This window comes from Phyllobates terribilis, unplaced genomic scaffold (assembly GCF_046119375.1).
Source record: "Phyllobates terribilis strain yellow unplaced genomic scaffold, ASM4611937v1 Scaffold_5__5_contigs__length_657084704, whole genome shotgun sequence".
Classification (NCBI taxonomy): domain Eukaryota; kingdom Metazoa; phylum Chordata; class Amphibia; order Anura; family Dendrobatidae; genus Phyllobates; species Phyllobates terribilis.
The window spans coordinates 360,545,191-360,562,499 of record NW_027362765.1 but is presented as its reverse complement, the minus strand read 5'-3'; the positions used below and the strand labels follow the sequence as shown (position 1 = coordinate 360,562,499).

The 17,309-nt window shown below is 47.5% G+C and overlaps 1 protein-coding gene across 1 annotated transcript in view; it reads right to left on the bottom strand.

The window, feature by feature from the left end:
• Positions 1-9,728: 9,728 nt before the first annotated feature.
• GPAM (glycerol-3-phosphate acyltransferase, mitochondrial) overlaps positions 9,729-17,309 on the bottom strand; it is a 39,981-nt gene continuing 32,400 nt past the window's right edge. Inside the window, exon 21 of the mRNA XM_073684732.1 lies at positions 9,729-16,141. Within this exon, the coding sequence (XP_073540833.1) occupies positions 16,025-16,141 (117 nt within the window). The 3' untranslated portion in view covers positions 9,729-16,024. The remainder of the gene's footprint in view (positions 16,142-17,309) is intronic.

Sequence of the window (17,309 nt, the reverse complement as noted above, 5' to 3'; positions counted from 1 at the left end):
ACAGGCAACAAGCAGAAGAGACTTGTTTGGGCTAAAGAACACAAGGAATGGACATTAGACCAGTGGAAATCTGTGCTTTGGTCTGATGAGTCCAAATTTGAGATCTTTGGTTCCAACCACCGTGTCTTTGTGCGAAGCAGAAAAGGTGAACGGATGGACTCTACATGCCTGGTTCCCACCGTGAAGCATGGAGGAGGAGGTGTGATGGTGTGGGGGGGCTTTGCTGGTGACACTGTTGGGGATTTATTCAAAATTGAAGGCATACTGAACCAGCATGGCTACCACAGCATCTTGCAGCGGCATGCTATTCCATCCGGTTTGCGTTTAGTTGGACCACCAAGATTGTTGGAAGACCATTTCCGGTGACTACCTCTTGAAGCTCATCAAGAGAATGCCAAGAGTGTGCAAAGCAGTCATCAAAGCAAAAGGTGGCTACTTTGAAGAACCTAGAATATAAGACATATTTTCAGTTGTTTCACACTTTTTTGTTAAGTATATAATTCCTCATGTGTCAATTCATAGTTTTGATGCCTTCAGTGTGAATATACAATTTTCATAATCATGAAAATACAGAAAAATCTTTAAATGAGAAGGTGTGTCCAAACTTTTGGTCTGTACTGTATTTTTAAGATCTTCTAAGGATTAGATGTTTTTTTATGTCCTGATACATAAAACCAGACTTGTACATACTGTATATATAATCCACGAGGAGCAGTAAAAAGTACACACATTCTCTATATATTCACACATGGACACAATTGTTGGTCCCTTTTGGTAAAATAAGAAACCCCCCACTGGTCACTGAAAAACCAGAAACTGAGAAAAGTAATTTTCATTGTAAATTTACTGAATATCAAGAATGAGAATCAGACTCTGTTTTTTTGTTTGTGAATCTTGGTTCAACAGAAAAATGTAAGAAAACAAACTAATGAAAATGTCTCAGACACAGATGATGGTTTCCCTAGAAAAGATTGAAAATAGGGATGTGTGACACTAAGAAGCGTCCTGAAATTAGCATCACAGGTGTTTACAGACTTGTGATCAGTCAACCGCCTATTTACAGGGTGAAAAGTAGTCATTGTGCTGTTTGTTATCATGGTATGTACCCAAAGGTGGATTATAATGAGGGCATGAGGGCAATCTGGGCTACCGGGGGGGCAGTTTTGTGCACATATCCTGGCAGGGAGCTTTCCTGGAGCTTCTTCTCCGGTTGCCTCTGCTGTGACGTGCAAAAGTGGAGCCTCGGGCACCATAGAAGTGCGCCGGGGGAACGGGATTGAGGTGACTGTGTTTTTTTATTAATATGTGTATGGTATATGTGCCTATATGTATGGGCTATGTGAGTGCTGTATATAGGAGCCTATGTGGGGGCTCATACTGTATATAGGATGCTATGTGGGGGCTCATCCATTGCTGTCAGGGCCAAAGTAGACTTCAGAGGAGACCACTGAAAGCATAAAGAAGTCATACTGGAATTTCCCACAATGCAGATTGAGAAGTCACAAAGTTTCTGGGAGAACGTCCTGTGGATGGAGGAGACAAAACTGGAGCTTTGTAGTGTCACATCAGCTCTATGTTCACAGACGCAAACATGGAGCAAGGAACAAAACATTGTACCTGCTGTGACACATGGAGGAGCTCGGGGATGTTCTCGGGAGGCTCTGCTGTATCTGGCACATGGAGGAGCTCGGGGATGTTCTGGGGCAGCTCTGCTGCTTCTGGCACATGGAGGAGCCCAGGGATGTTCTGTGGCAGCTCTGCTCTATCTGGCACATGGAGGAGCTCGGGGATGTTCTCGGGCGGCTCTGCTGCATCTTGCACATGGAGGAGCTCGGGGATGTTCTGGGGAGGCTCTGCTGCATCTGGCACATGGAGGATCTCGGGTATGTTCTGGGGCAGCTCTGCTGCATCTGGCACATGGAGGATCTCGGGTATGTTCTGGAGCAGCACTGCTGCATCTAGCACATGGATGAACTCAGGGATGTTCCGGGGCGACTCTGCTACATCTGGCACATGGAGGAGCTCGGGGATGTTCTGGGGCGGCTCTGCTGCATCTGGCACATGGAGGATCTCGGGTATGTTCTGGGGCAGCTCTGCTGCATCTGGCACATGGAGGAGCCCGGGGATGTTCTGTGGCAGCTCTGCTCTATCTGGCACATGGAGGAGCTCGGGGATGTTCTGGAGCAGCACTGCTGCATCTAGCACATGGATGAACTCAGGGATGTTCCGGGGCGACTCTGCTGCATCTGGCACATGGAGGAGCTCGGGGATGTTCTGGGGCGGCTCTGCTGCATCTGGCACATGGAGGAGCTTGGGGATGTTCTGGGACTGCTCTGCTGCATCTGTGTCACGCCAGGTGTGAATGCAATACAGGGGGGAAAGGTAAAGGGAGCCCAGACACTAGGGAAAGGGGAAGGGGTGGCTTTGTAAACTGGACTAGCGTCACCCTGTCTTCCCCTACCATCCTTATACAGCCTCCGCAGCTGTCGCCGATCACGTGCCTCGCCCTACTATCCCTGGCGTAAGGCTACAACTGGGGGTGGAAGGAGATGAGCACTAGTCAACCTCCGCTAGCACTCTAAAGTCAAAAGGGGAAGACAACGCAGGGGAATTACAACTTAGCTTTAGAAGAAACTCCAACAGGGCACACGGCCTCAAGACTCCAAAGAGGACGTGATGCTGCTTCAGCCAAGTTCCAAGTAGGAATAAGTATAACCGGCGACGCCCACCTAGAGCGACCAGGTATATATATACACCCAGGCCAAAGGGAGGTAGTCGCTGGGTCCTAAAGACAACCTCCTATGTAGGAAGCTGTCTGCAATGCCAAACGTGGAGATCTCCTACAGGCCACTGCAGGACGACTGTCCGACACACCCGTGACAATCTGGCACATGGAGGAGCTCGGGCATGTTCTGGGGCGGCTCTGCTGCATTTGGCACATGGAGGAACTCGGATGTTCTGGGGAGGCTCTGCTGCATCTGGCACATGGAGGAGCTTGGGGATGTTCTGGGGAGGCTCTGCTGTATCTGGCACATGGAGGAGCTCGGGGATGTTCTGGGGCGGCTCTGCTGCATCTGGCACATGGAGGAGCTCGGGGATGTTCTGTGGCAGCTCTGCTGTTCTGGCACATGGAGGAGCTCGGGGATGTTCTGGGGCGGCTCTGCTGCATCTGGCACATGGAGGAACTCGGGGATGTTCTCAGGAGGCTCTGCTGCATCGGGCACATGGAGGAGCTTGGGGATGTTCTGTGGCAGCTCTGCTGTATCTGGCAAATGGAGGAGCTCGGGGATGTTCTCGGGCGGCTCTGCTGCATCGGGCACATGGAGGAGCTTGCAGATGTTCTTTGGCGGCTCTGCTGCATCTGGCACATGGAGGAACTCGGGGATGTTCTGGGGCGGCTCTGCTGCATCTGACACATGGAGGAACTCGGGGATGTTCTGGGCCAGCTCTGCTGCATCTGACACATGGAGGAGCACGGGGATGCTCTGGGGAGGCTCTGCTGCATCTGGCACATGGAGGAGCTCGGGGATGTTCTGTGGTGGCTCTCCTGCATCTGACACATGAAGGAGGCTATGTTATGTTTTGGGGCAACTCTGCTGCATCTGGCACAGGGGGTCCTGAATCTGTGCAGGGTACAATGAAATCTCAAGGCCATTGAGGCATTCTGGGGACAAATGTGTTGTTCAGTGTCAAAAGGCTCGGTCTGATCACTGGTCGTGGCTCCTCCAACAGGAAAATGACCCAAAATAGAAAAAAAAACTCCAAGAGCGTCTGAGAGCAAAGAATCGGACACTTCTGAAGATGCTACTATGGCCCTGATCTAAGTCCTATAGAACATCTGTGAACAGAGCTGAGATCTGCAGTCTGGAGAAGACGCTTCCACACCTGAGACACAAGGAGCCGTCTTGCTTATGAAGAGTGGACAAAATACCTGTGGATGGGGAGAGAAGTCTCACTGAGAGGCACAGAAATCCTCCGTGTGCAGCAATCGCCCCCAAAAGGTCGTGGAACTAAATATTAAATTACAGGAACCATCAATTGTGTCCAGGAAATTCTCTTTATTTTTTTTCTGTTGAACCCAAACTTGGCACCGAACAGGTTGTAAAAATATCAGCTTCTTCCTGCAGCCTCCAGGAGGCGCTCTGTATCCAGACTTCGATCAATAGGAGCACATGCAGCGGATTATAAATCGCCTCTTAGTGGAGACGGCATGAATCTGACATTTTCTGACATATGGGGGGTGGGCGGTAGTGGAGGATCGGAGTCCTATTAACTGGAAAACGCTTCAATAAACTTTCCTGTAAGGAGATCTGATGCACTAATAAATCTGATGTCCTGAGATAACGCTCGTAATCGTCTAATAGTAATTGGAATGACGCCGCTTAACGCCATGTTCTCAGACTTTGGGTTGACGCGGTATTCGGCAGCGTCCGCCCACTCATCTTAATGTCTGTCGGTGATTACACGCTCGGATCGCAGGCGCCTGATCGCTGCCATTATATTAATGCACGGTGCAGAAATTTACTCTTCAGGAAAATTGTCGTCATTTCAGAGTTCATGGACACGACATCGAAACCTAAGAATAGGAAGGGAACACAGAGCTCGGGTGAATCAGAGGCGCACGAACACGGGAACATCCGGTGCAACAGAGAGATGTGGCCCACGTCAGGCACAAGCAGGCGGTGGGCTCAGCGGTCATCATACAGCTCTGCGGTCCTGGGGTCAGTTATGAGCATCCGCACGAGGTTATACGTCCTCCCATGTTCTCGCTGGCTACCTCCAGTTTACTCCCTCACCCCAGAAATAAACTTGACGCTTCCTTTGAACTTGGTTTTCCTGTGTGTCCGGGATAGAGAGGCATCATGTAGGATCCCAGCTGTGGACTGGGATGATAGGAGTAATGACAATTTATATCTATCACAACTTCAATGTCAAATTAAAGAATATTTAGCTGCACCCACCGCGCACACTAATCCGCCTCTGCCATTTTTTTGCAATTTTGAATGAATTTGGCCAAGTATGACCATGACAAATAATGTCTGACAGTGCCAACTGCTGTAAGTCAGCGAAGTCACCGGATCCTCAGTGCCCCGGCGCAGTCACAGAACCCACCGAGAGTCCAGCGCCAATCTCAGCTCCCTGACTAACAGCCGCAAAGACATGAGCAGTAGCAATAGGCCAGGAGCGGACAAGAAGGGGTCCCTGTGCAAGGACAGTATATGGGCTCCTCATAATGCACAATTCCTCCTGCTTTGGAGGCAGTAGTGGCCCCCTGATCTCTGGGGCCCCTGTGCAGCTGCCGAGGTTCTAGCCCCTGCAATAGGCTCAGCTATACTCTGTGCACCCCTAGTACTTGTCCATCCAAGGAGTAACATGTGAAGTGGCGCGGCTGTGCAAAATAATATCCACGGTGCGCTCCGGGTACTGGAAATAAAGGGGCCGATGCATTAAGATTGGGGTCTTGTACTCCAGCCTTTATGAAGGCTGCGGTGGAGTAAGATGCACCATATTCATTATGGAGGGTGTACTCTCAGCTGTCGTGCACCACCGCAACAAGTGTTACTCCATTCAGGGGCTGACGTCCATTACGGTCATACTTTGTGCATTTTTGTGGCATAAATGATGACAGGTTTGTTGGCTGCGTCAGCCACATCCATTCCTGGCAAAGCTTCCCCCCATTTTTCAAACATTTGGTGGATTTGGCCACGGCTGGTGAACGGGGCAAACTGGATGGCAAGCGACGTTATAATGGCGGACAGGAAATGGCGGTCTCGTTTGTCATCGGCGACCGGCATGAGATTGAGGACATCGCCGTTTACCGCCTTATTGCTCGCGCCCCTATTACACAAGCTGGCGCGGGGTCACAGCGGCTGGAGGATGACACGCCATTTGTTTGGAGTCTTCAGCGCTTCGCCGCGGGGGTCCACAGCGAGATGTGTATACAGATGAGGCGTCTGATGGAAGACAGAGACCGAACGCCGCGTCCGCAGATGAGATTCGCTTTGAAGAAGTGGATGAAGGTGATGCCAAGGGATGGAGGGGCGGGCGGAGGAGGGGGCATGACGGGAAACGGAGCCGATGAGGTGATGTAATTGGATTATGCACATCTTCAGCTGCCTCGGGTCCATTAATCAGCGCACATTATGCGATTAGTGCAGGAAGACGGCCGCTCTTTGCTTCCAGCACCGAGGAAAATGCATTACACATTAAAGGGGAAGCGCTCGTCCGCTGGAGACCATTGTGTCTCCTTCAATCTGCCGTGGCCTCCAAAGTAATTGCTTCTCTGGTTACACAAGAAAACGGCTTTTGCCTCAAAGCTGGAGACGTCTCAAGAAGCTTTTGGGCCCTGGATACTAAACGGATACAAGGAAGGACCCCCAGCCATGATGAGACGGGCCCCATCACCTCTCATAAAGTGGCCATGGCAGGGCTGTATCTATAGGGGTGTAGAAGTGACAGACCACCCAGGCCCTAGAGCATTAGGGTCCCCCCTGAGAAGGTACCAGAGCTATGGCCCAATCCCACCTGTTACACTTTCTCAATACCTCTGCTCTCTATCTTTGATTAGAACTATTCTAACAAGTACAATTGTGTCCAGTAAACACATCAGCAGCCGAATCCCCCCCCCCCCCCGTCCGTTACAATGTATCATTTTGGAGTCCAGACTGTTTATTTCCAAGATAAGAATGCCATGTCAGAGTGAGGAGACTTGTACGCCATGCATGCGCACCTCTGGGAAATTAAATATGCAAAGTGTCTCTTCAGAGAGGAAGAGGACTAGAACTCTAGCGCCACCTACTGGAAGCAGCAATCCTACAAATCAATATCGACTCTTTGACAAGTCTTGCAATATGACTTGGTATAAAAGCCAAACCAGAATCTCAATTTGCAGACACTGTGTTTCGGGCTGTTGCCTCTCATCAGTGCAAAGTAAGAGATCTGATTTGGCTGGGTGAGAGACTCAAGACTGGACTCTGAGGGGTAATGTTTTGTTTCTCCTTGTGGAGAGTGACCCAGAGCCTCTTACTTAGCCAAATCAGATCTCATAGTTTGCACTAATGAGGGGAAAACCCCCGAAACACAATGTCTGCAAATTGGGATTCTGGTTTGCTTTTATCTTAAGTCATGTGATGTTAAAAGGGTAGATAGTGACTTGTAGGATTGCTACTTCCTATAGGTGGCGCTAGAGTTCTAGTCCTCTTCCCTTCTGAAGAGACAAATTGCATAGCTCAAAGATACAACTGTAACAAAGCCTCAGCTGTGAGATGCTTTAGGTCTGTAGAGGTTTTCACTTTCCAGTAATCAGTAAGTTCCCATTCACTGTCAGTAAGCTGAGATCTTGGACGCCTTCATTGTGCGATGGATTTTATAGTAAACGTGACATTATTTTGGGGCCGTGATCGTGACATTGGCGAGTGCTCGGTCCACGGACAGACAGCAGATCCTGCAGAGTCGCCATTATAAACTATGAGGACGCGTGATCGCAGTAATGAGGTCGCGGGATGATGGCGCCGTTGTCATCACGCCGGTTCTTGATTACGGTTTGAGGACTTTTTTTTATCCTTCATTGTAAAGGTCACATTTATAATTTCCTTTCCTGCAGCGAGGCGAGGATCCTCATCAGTGGTGAGAGGTTCGTCACTGTCAGGACGCGGTGATGGGGGGCTCTCGTGCAGCATCGCGTCCTGAATACATATGTGATGCCCCCGGGATCATGGATCTGTACAAGGATGCCAACTACAACTCTCATCTTGCCCTTGAAGATACTTTTAATAGCAACTTTGCATATTCTTCATCATGACCTCCGGGACCACAGCACAATCTGATGGCCGCGCCATTCACCCACACCAGCGGCCATGACTGGTGCTACAGCTCCGAGCCATACGTGGATCAGGACTAGGGACAGCGACACCTCAGTGTAGTTCACCTGAAGGGGAGGCTAGCTCCATGCACCCCATGACTGCAGCTTTATGGGAGTCCCAGGGGTCAGGCCCACCGCCATAATGCGGTGATCATTGGGCTCCACAACATGGGCACAAGGCACGGGTGCAGGCACACAAGGCACAGGGACAGATCCACAGAGCTGCTAGAGGACGCATGGCAGGAGGAAGCCGGGCACAGAAGCTGGCGCTCATTGTAGCAGGGGATTCGGAGCTTTGTATCAGAATAGTTAAGCTCCCTCTTTGTCCTGCCCTTGGTCGGGGCGTCACATTTTCTAGGGTAAAAGTATATGAAATGTCACGACATGTCATGACATCTGACAGTTCAGCAAAAATGTTTTACTGCAGTCCTGGCTGGCTCCGTGGCTTATGTTGCAGTGACCCGGCCGAAAATTAATCATAATGTCTGCTACAAAAAGTGACGCAAACTGCACCAGAAACGTTCTCCACTCACTGACGGGCGGACTCTTCGCGCAGTGGCGCATGGCGGCTGAGAGATTCACTGAACCCATTAATGGGAGGAAGACCTCATAATGAATTTGGCGCCTTTTACTCGAGTGTCTCTACAAGACAAGACGCCTAAAGAATCGGGGCCGAGACGTGTTTCTTGGCCGTACATTCTGCAGATCGCCGACCTTCCCGGGAGCTGTAAATGTGGAGCGCTCTGCTTGTAACACAGGAGAGCGAACAGTTCGGATCGGCGGTGATCTAATGTTGCTGGTCTGAACCGCCAATCTTTAGGTGCGCTCTAAAAGAAAGACGATGAGCGCACCTCCTTAAAAATTCTGCACTTCTTGAAGATACTTTGTTGTTTTTCAATCTCTCTGCTGCAGGTCATTGAATGAGAACACTTTGTAGCAGAGGCTCTAATCCTGCACATTGCTGGTGCTGCTCTCAGCTGAGAAGAGGATACAATGTATCCAGTGTAGACAATGCTCTGTGAGCCAAACACCAAGCGCTCTGCTAGCTCGCTATAATGTATCAGTCTGAAGTCCAGGATCTCTGTACTGGAGAGATTGTAGCTACTTCTCAGCCAAGAGCAGGACTTGATTGATATGTACAGGTTTACTGACAATGTGAACTGAAACACATTATATAGTAATGTATCTTAATTTCTATAATTCCCTTTAAGCTTTGGTTGCAACTCCAACATCAGGACCCATGATGACTGCACATTAGGTCACGTTCACACGTTCAGTATTTGGTCAGTATTTTACATCAGTATTTGTCAGACAAAACCAGGAGAGGAACAATCAGAGGAAAAGTATAATAGAAACTCGTCACCACTTCTGTATTTATCACCGTCGCCTGGTTTTGGCTACAAATACCTGTGACTTCAGTAGAGGACGCACGCGGCGTCGGCTGCATTATCTCCCACATGGACCCCATTATAGGTATCAGATACACATTATATGTAGTGAATGATATAAAAGTAGAATAAGAGAATGAAAAAGTTAAAAAGAAATAGGTAAAGTGACCGATGAAAACTTGTCTTGCTCCATCTCCCGGTTTCTATGTAAATTCAGACTGATGTGAATCCATTACTGCGGCTCGGGAAGATTAAAAGCTTTAATCGACAGCCTTTCCATATAATTGAATCTGGCCGGCTCCTTCCACATCCGGGCTATTAGTGGCTTCAAGGTTAGGAAACCTATCACCGTATGACTGTATTCAGTCTGCGGAGCTGTAATCATCGCTCTCCATACAGGTGTGTGTGGATTGTTACAGTGGAACATTAGGAACTTTTTAGCCCCTGACACACAAGAGAAATAACCACATAAGCTCAGATTTATTCTAAAAACTTTTATTCACAGGATCTGACATTTTTTTTCTGTTAACAATGGATGTAGACGCCAACCAGAGGCCGCGACGAGGCCGGACACAGAAATCAGTACGGGACTTGCATAAAGTTAGAAGAAGGTGCTTGGAAATTCAAGTATAGCTGGAATCCCAACAGTGAAGGGTTAATACTATCAACAACATTTCATCAGTTACTGTAACCACCAGCCAAGGTCAAGGATGATTGACAGCTGCCCCTCTATGTGGGAGGGGCTGCAGCATGATTGACAGCTGCCCCTCTATGTGGGAGGGGCTGCAGAATGATTGACAGCTCTCCTCTAAGGCCTTTTCATACATGGTCCTGCACTGAAGACCACTGCACTCAGAAATCCCCCCCGTTCCTGTGCATAGTCAGCGGTGGACATAGAGAAACAATGCTAGCGTTGCTATTTTGCGCTGGATCCCAGAGACCCCCTTTAAATTCATTTCTTGCGTCACTGTCACATTATGGCAGAAGTATTATTAGGGAAGCGCAGAGTATTAGCAATATTACAGCTGGCTTGGACATAGTTCTGTTCTTCTGTAGAGGGGTCCAGAGACCCTCATCTTGCACAGATGGAGCCCACCTCCATACCGGTCACAATCCTCCTTGGAGGGCTCTGCGCACACAGTACCAGGACCCGACCTATATTCATTATAGGGGGTATCGAGTATCCGTGCCACCACTGCTTGTTACCCCACAGACCTTGCACTGCCCCTCGCAGGCTTCTTGGGGTCTCCGTTTCTACCAGAAGCCGACTGATTAGGTTAATAGGGTTTTGATATTGCTGGGTCGGTCCGGTCCTGACTCACAAGCACCTAAGAGTTACCTGAAGGTAATTAGCAGCATTGATTACATTTTGCACAGCAATTAATTGGTTAATACACAATCATGTAGAAATAACACAAACGACTGATACAGGGGTCCGCAGAACGGGGTCTCGGGTGCGGTCTGCAGCAGCAGACAAGACACGACAATGTACTTTGCTTTCATTCCCCTGTTCTGCTTTTTGAGTAACATCATGTTTCATACTCCAGTCACATCCAAAGCTGCGCTTATAACTCTCTGGTTTCTGGTCAGTGCACTGTAAGGCTGTGTGCACACAGGTTTCTTTTTAAAGTGGTCAAAAATGAGACGTTTTCCAGTGGAAACAGATTCAGCAAACGCTCCATTCCGTTTTTTTTTGTGCAGCCTTCTGATTGGACACTGCCCAGGGGATCGTTTCCCCATCAGGATCCAGTCCCCAGTCGTGGCTGCACTCTTTTCCAAACTTGAAGTGGAAGAAAAAAAGGTTAAAAGACGACTGCGGGAGCAGGAAAGGGTTTTATAATAAAAATTAATAAAAAAAAAAAGTCACAAGAGGTTTTTTTCCAGCAATTTTTCATCTTTTTCTGGAGCAGATCCACTAAAAAAAATTCCTGAATAACTCCAGAGGATTGCAGAGCAGCGCTCATCGGCAGGTGACAGGCTCACACTCCGGGGGGCGCAACTGCTATTTATGCCCAAGGGGACGATCTAGAAAAGCAAAGCAGCTTTAGCTGTGAGTGGAGAACTACAGAGAATAACTCACACAGGGAATACATTTTTATATAGATTAAAAAAAAGTGAAATATTGTTAAGAGAAAGGGAAAAAAAAACAAAAAACAAAACACGCAGCCATTGTGGGGGCACCAAGGGCACGGGAGGGCAGGGGCCGCAGCCAGAGGAAACACATTACACAGTAGATGGGGATCGGGATGTTCCAGGGTAGAGGGGTGTGATGGCATCGACATGGACCCCTCATTTTTTGCCCACAGCACAAAGCTTGTGGTCCGCAACCTACAGATCTCAACTACAACTCTCAGCATGCACCAGCCCATGAAGCATCATGTAATTAAGGTCAGGTGACCCTTGTATGCCTGTGCTCCTGGGACTGAAGACAGTCTGCTTACTTGTAGTCTATCATGTATTTTGCTGCAGTCACACCCAGAGCTGCAATCACCATTCTGCTAGTGACATCTTCTTGCTGCCGCAGTCTCCGTACATAACATGTCGGGCCACTGAACATCGGGGGAAGATGAAATCTGTGGTGCAAATGCATCTTCCATTGTAGCATCGCATGGTGTACAAGATTTACATGCAGCTTTGGTTGTGATTAGAGTATAAGACATGATGGATCTCGGGATTTAAACAAGATCAATAAGGTAAAAGTACCGGCATTGTAAGCCCTGAGGATCCAGGATAAATGCTTTGCGGATACATCGTGACATTGGTCAGTTACAGATTCTCAGCCCCTGAAAAGATCGCTTATCAGAGTGTTCTCAAAGGTTTCCATAGCAACAAAGAAATGTATCAGTGAAGAGTCAACAAAGTGTCAATCAATCAGAGTCTTGAGCAGGAGATTAGGGATCATCATCTAAGCATCATTCTGTAGTGTCAGGTGGGTGCACATACTAATTCAGGGCCTGGTCAATACACTGCAGTACCCAAAGTGGCCACAGGGTACTGGGGCACTACTGCGTCAGGTCAGACTTGACCAACATCCCGGGATTCCTGTTTTTATTTTCACAAATCCCCTTGAAATAAACCTTAATAAAGAGGTGGATTAGACAAATACTCCCCAATATCTCCGCTTCTGGAATGTTTTTGTGCATTACTAACATTTCCCAAGGAGAGAAATTTCAGTTTCGGGAGGTATAAGTCTCCGTAGGGAATCCTGGCGTCAGCGTCACCCTAAGGATGTCGCTCTTGCTACAACTATGGTAGAACTTCCGTCACCGGACAAAGGATTCCTGTACGGACGTTCTCCCGGCAGCCCTCCTCAGATTTCTGCCCTACATAAGACAGCAGTTAATACCAGCAGCCCCTACATACATTAATGAGAGGTCTACAACCCCCCGCCCTTTTTACAAACACTACCATCATCATCATCACTGCTTAGCAGACTGTACACCAGGGGCAGATTTGACTATTTTGGCAATCGAACAGACTGATGACCATGAGCATTAGGGAGGGATCTCAGCCCTCTTTCTTGAAAATGCATTATTGCTTATACTTCCCCACTGCTTCTAGTCACCACTAGGGGGAGCTCACTGCATACAGATTAATACAGCCACCGCTAGAGGGAGCTCACTGCATACAGATTTATACAGCCACCACTAGGGGGAGCTCACTGCATACAGATTTATACAGCCACCGCTAGAGGGAGCTCACTGCATACAGATTTATACAGTCACCGCTAGAGGGAGCTCACTGCATACAGATTTATACAGCCACCACTAGGGGGAGCTCACTGCATACAGATTTATACAGCCACCGCTAGAGGGAGCCCACTGCATACAGATTTATACAGTCACCACTAGGGGGAGCTCACTACATACTGATTTATACAGCCACCACTAGAGGGAGCTCACCGCATACAGATTTATACAGCCACCGCTAGAGGGAGCCCACTGCATACAGATTTATACAGTCACCACTAGAGGGAGCCCACTACATACAGATTTATACAGCCACCGCTAGAGGGAGCCCACTGCATACAGATTTATACAGTCACCACTAGGGGGAGCTCACTACATACTGATTTATACAGCCGCCGCTAGAGGGAGCTCACTACATACAGATTTATACAGTCACCACTAGAGGGAGCTCACGGCATACAGATTTATACAGTCACGACTAGAGGGAGCTCACTGCATACAGATTTATACAGCCACCGCTAGAGGGAGCTCACTGCATACAGATTTATACAGCCACCGCTAGAGGGAGCTCACTGCATACAGATTTATACAGTCACCGCTAGAGGGAGCCCACTGCATACAGATTTATACAGTCACCACTAGGGGGAGCTCACTACATACTGATTTATACAGCCGCCGCTAGAGGGAGCTCACTACATACAGATTTATACAGTCACCACTAGAGGGAGCTCACGGCATACAGATTTATACAGTCACCACTAGAGGGAGCTCACTGCATACAGATTTATACAGCCACCGCTAGAGGGAGCTCACTGCATACAGATTTATACAATCACCTCTAGTGGGAGCTCACTATATACAGATTTATACAGCCACCACTAGAGGGAGCTCACTACATGCATATTTATACAGTCAGCACTAGAGGGAGCTCACTGCATACAGATTTATACAGCCACCACTAGAGGGGGCTCACTGCATACAGATTTATACAGCCACCGCTAGAGGGAGCTCACTGCATACAGATTTATACAGTCACCACTAGAGGGAGCTCACTGCATACAGATTTATACAGCCACCACTAGAGGGGGCTCACTGCATACAGATTTATACAGCCACCACTAGAGGGAGCTCACTGCATACAGATTTATATAGTCACCACTAGGGGGGGCTCACTGCATACAGATTTATACAGTCACCACTAGAGGGAGCTCACTGCATACAGATTTATACAGCCACCGCTAGAGGGAGCTCACTGCATACAGATTTATATAGTCACCACTAGGGGGAGCTCACTGCATACAGATTTATACAGTCACCACTAGGGGGAGCTCACTACACACAGATTTATACAGCCACCACTAGAGGGAGCTCACTACATACAGATTTATACAGCCACGGCTAGAGGGAGCTCACTGCATACAGATTTATACAGCCACCACTAGAGGGAGCTCACTGCATACAGATTTATATAGTTACCACTAGGGGGAGCTCACTGCATACAGATTTATATAGTCACCACTAGGGGGGGCTCACTGCATACAGATTTATACAATCACCTCTAGTGGGAGCTCACTGCATACAGATTTATACAATCACCTCTAGTGGGAGCTCACTACATGCATATTTATACAGTCAGCACTAGGGGGAGATCACTACATACAGATTTATACAGCCACCACTAGGGGGAGATCACTACATACCCATTTATACAGTCACCACTAGGGGGAGCTCACTGCATAGAAATTTACTACTACGGGGATCACACTGCATGCAGATTTATATCTTTAAACATTAATAAAGTGGTCTGGGACCCTTTTTCATCTGAGGACCCAGTTCATCCCTGCAATTTATTCCTGTCCATAACAATCTATTCCTAGCCAAATATAAGTAGGACTCATGTGCAACAATGCAAAATGTCAATTGCTGAAAACTATTAACAAGTAAAATGATTGATGAAGGATGCGGCCCTAGAAGCTGTACATCCACGGGCAACACCGGAATGACGCTCCTTCCTCCAGTCATTTGTGCTTTAAAGTTATTGAAAAGCTCCATAGACGCCATGAAAATCCAAATCAACTACAAACAGGCAAGAGACGTCCGCGGCAAGAGACGTCCGCGGCAAGAGACCGCCGCACACAACAGTCGCAGTACGTCACACCGCCGTGTCAGCAGCAGCGCAACAACTGAGTAACCAACTCCGGAGACAAATGTGGATCACGTCCGACCGAGATATTCAATCTAAAGGCTAAACGGAGACTGAAAAGCCAAGAGGCCAAAACTTCAGATCATTTCACATTCAACTTTTTTTTTTTTTTTCCAAGATTTAACCCCGAAAAAAGTTAATAGAACTTTTGCAGACTTTTAGATTTACATTTTTTTGCATGCAATTTCTATTAATGCCTAAAATGAAGAGAAAAATGAATTCAAATGAAATGTGAAATTAATGGTTGTTGCATTAAAAAAGGCTCCAGCCCCACCCCGAAAAAAAATAACCGCTTTGCAGCCCTAGAAAGTGGCCGCAGTGCATCACGTGGCACAAGCCGCAGAGTGCCGTACTATAGTGCTGAAACACGTAGCGGCCCTCATGACTTATACGAAGACGCATGAGCAACTGCAGTGACCGGAGCCGAAAATATAAAAGAAACAATTTAAATAAAGTTAATTGTACAAAAAAAAAAAAAAGTTGCAAAATATTTAAATAAATTTGCAGGAACCAAATAGAGAAGCCAAATATCAAACCTCACATTCACAGGATTGCCGGGATTTGCGGATTTGCAGCAGAGACTGAATGGGCAGATACCACAGCAATTACAGTAATGGGAAAACTAGAGAAGATAAAGTCCTGAAATTGTAAGATCCGTGGCGCGCGTCAGGAGGCATGCCCAGAAATAGTTACTATTTAGCTTACTAGTCTGAAGAGCTGCAATTAAAAAATGGGCGCGACGGGTCACAGCTTTATGGGGCTGGAAGATCCTGGATTCCTTGTTGCAGGCACTTGTCAGTCGATGTGTAATGTTCAGCTGCTGCGCCGGTCTGTAATGTAACCACAGCGAGACGTACCGCCATATGTCGTCACTGGCCCTTGTCTACAACACCATGAAAGTGACAATAAAGTCCAGCAGTTTGTGGCGGGCGCTCTGAGGTAAGAACGTGCTGCTCAAGTCCAAGACGTTATTACGATTCTCTTTGTGAACTTGAAAAACCTGGAAAAGAAAGAACAGAAAGGCGCGTAAGACGGCACAAAATAAGCATGAAGGGTCCGGGGTGTGGGGGGGCACAGACTATCGGGGCGGGTCTGGGGAATATATTCAATATAATGTGGATACTGTGCAGCGCTATTCATGGGACACCAAATGTCGGTCATATTTTGGCAAAGTTATGTGAATACTTTACGGAATGTTTCTAGATTATTTAGACACTGTATGATGGTATTCTTTATTATATATATATATATATATATATATATATATATATATATATATATATACATATATACACACACACATACACTGAACAGCAGTATATTTATCCTATTTACACATTGTATGGGAGTGTTCTATATTGTTTACACACCATATGGCAGTATTATATATATTATTTAGACACTGTATGGCAGTATTACACATATTGTTTAGATACTCTATGGCAGTATTCAGGCATACATATTAGAGTATAAAGCTTATGATATATAGATCTTTAATACATCTGTATCGCACCATAAAACTGAAGTATTTGCTTTGTGGGGCAGAATCTGAACATTTCTACTCAGCATAAACCGCTCTGTGAACCCGACCTTGATGATCACGTATTATCACCTGACACCTATTTATTATACTTGCATTATAATTATAATACCTGGTAATTAATTCTCTAAAGTTTAACAATTTAAAAAAAATATTTTTGGAAACAAATTCCTGTTACCTTGTAAAATAATAACAAAAGCACCAACAGCAATAGCGAAGACGCCGTGTGTATCCGCCTCGCCAGGACCCTGACCTATAACCTCCCATCATGCACCTCTGCAGCAGCGCTCAGCACCCCCATACATGAGCCTTCATGACGGAAGCCCCCCTGCTGTGTGCGAGCGTCACGTCCACTATGGCCACCACAAAGTGAAATCTTAAAGGATTCAGAAAACTCAGATGAAAATAAAAACCCGAATAATCCAAGCGATAGAGAGAACAATGACATCTGCAGATGAAGAGGCCCCCCAGGGTCCGGTAAGAGTCCCCCCCCCCCCCAGGGCCCGGTAAGAGTCGTCCCCCCCCCGGCGCAGGGTCCGGTAAGAGTCACCCCCCTCCCCCCCCCCCCGGTACAGGGTCCGGTAAGAGGCCCCCCCCCCCCAGGGCCCGGTAAGAGTCGTCCCCCCCC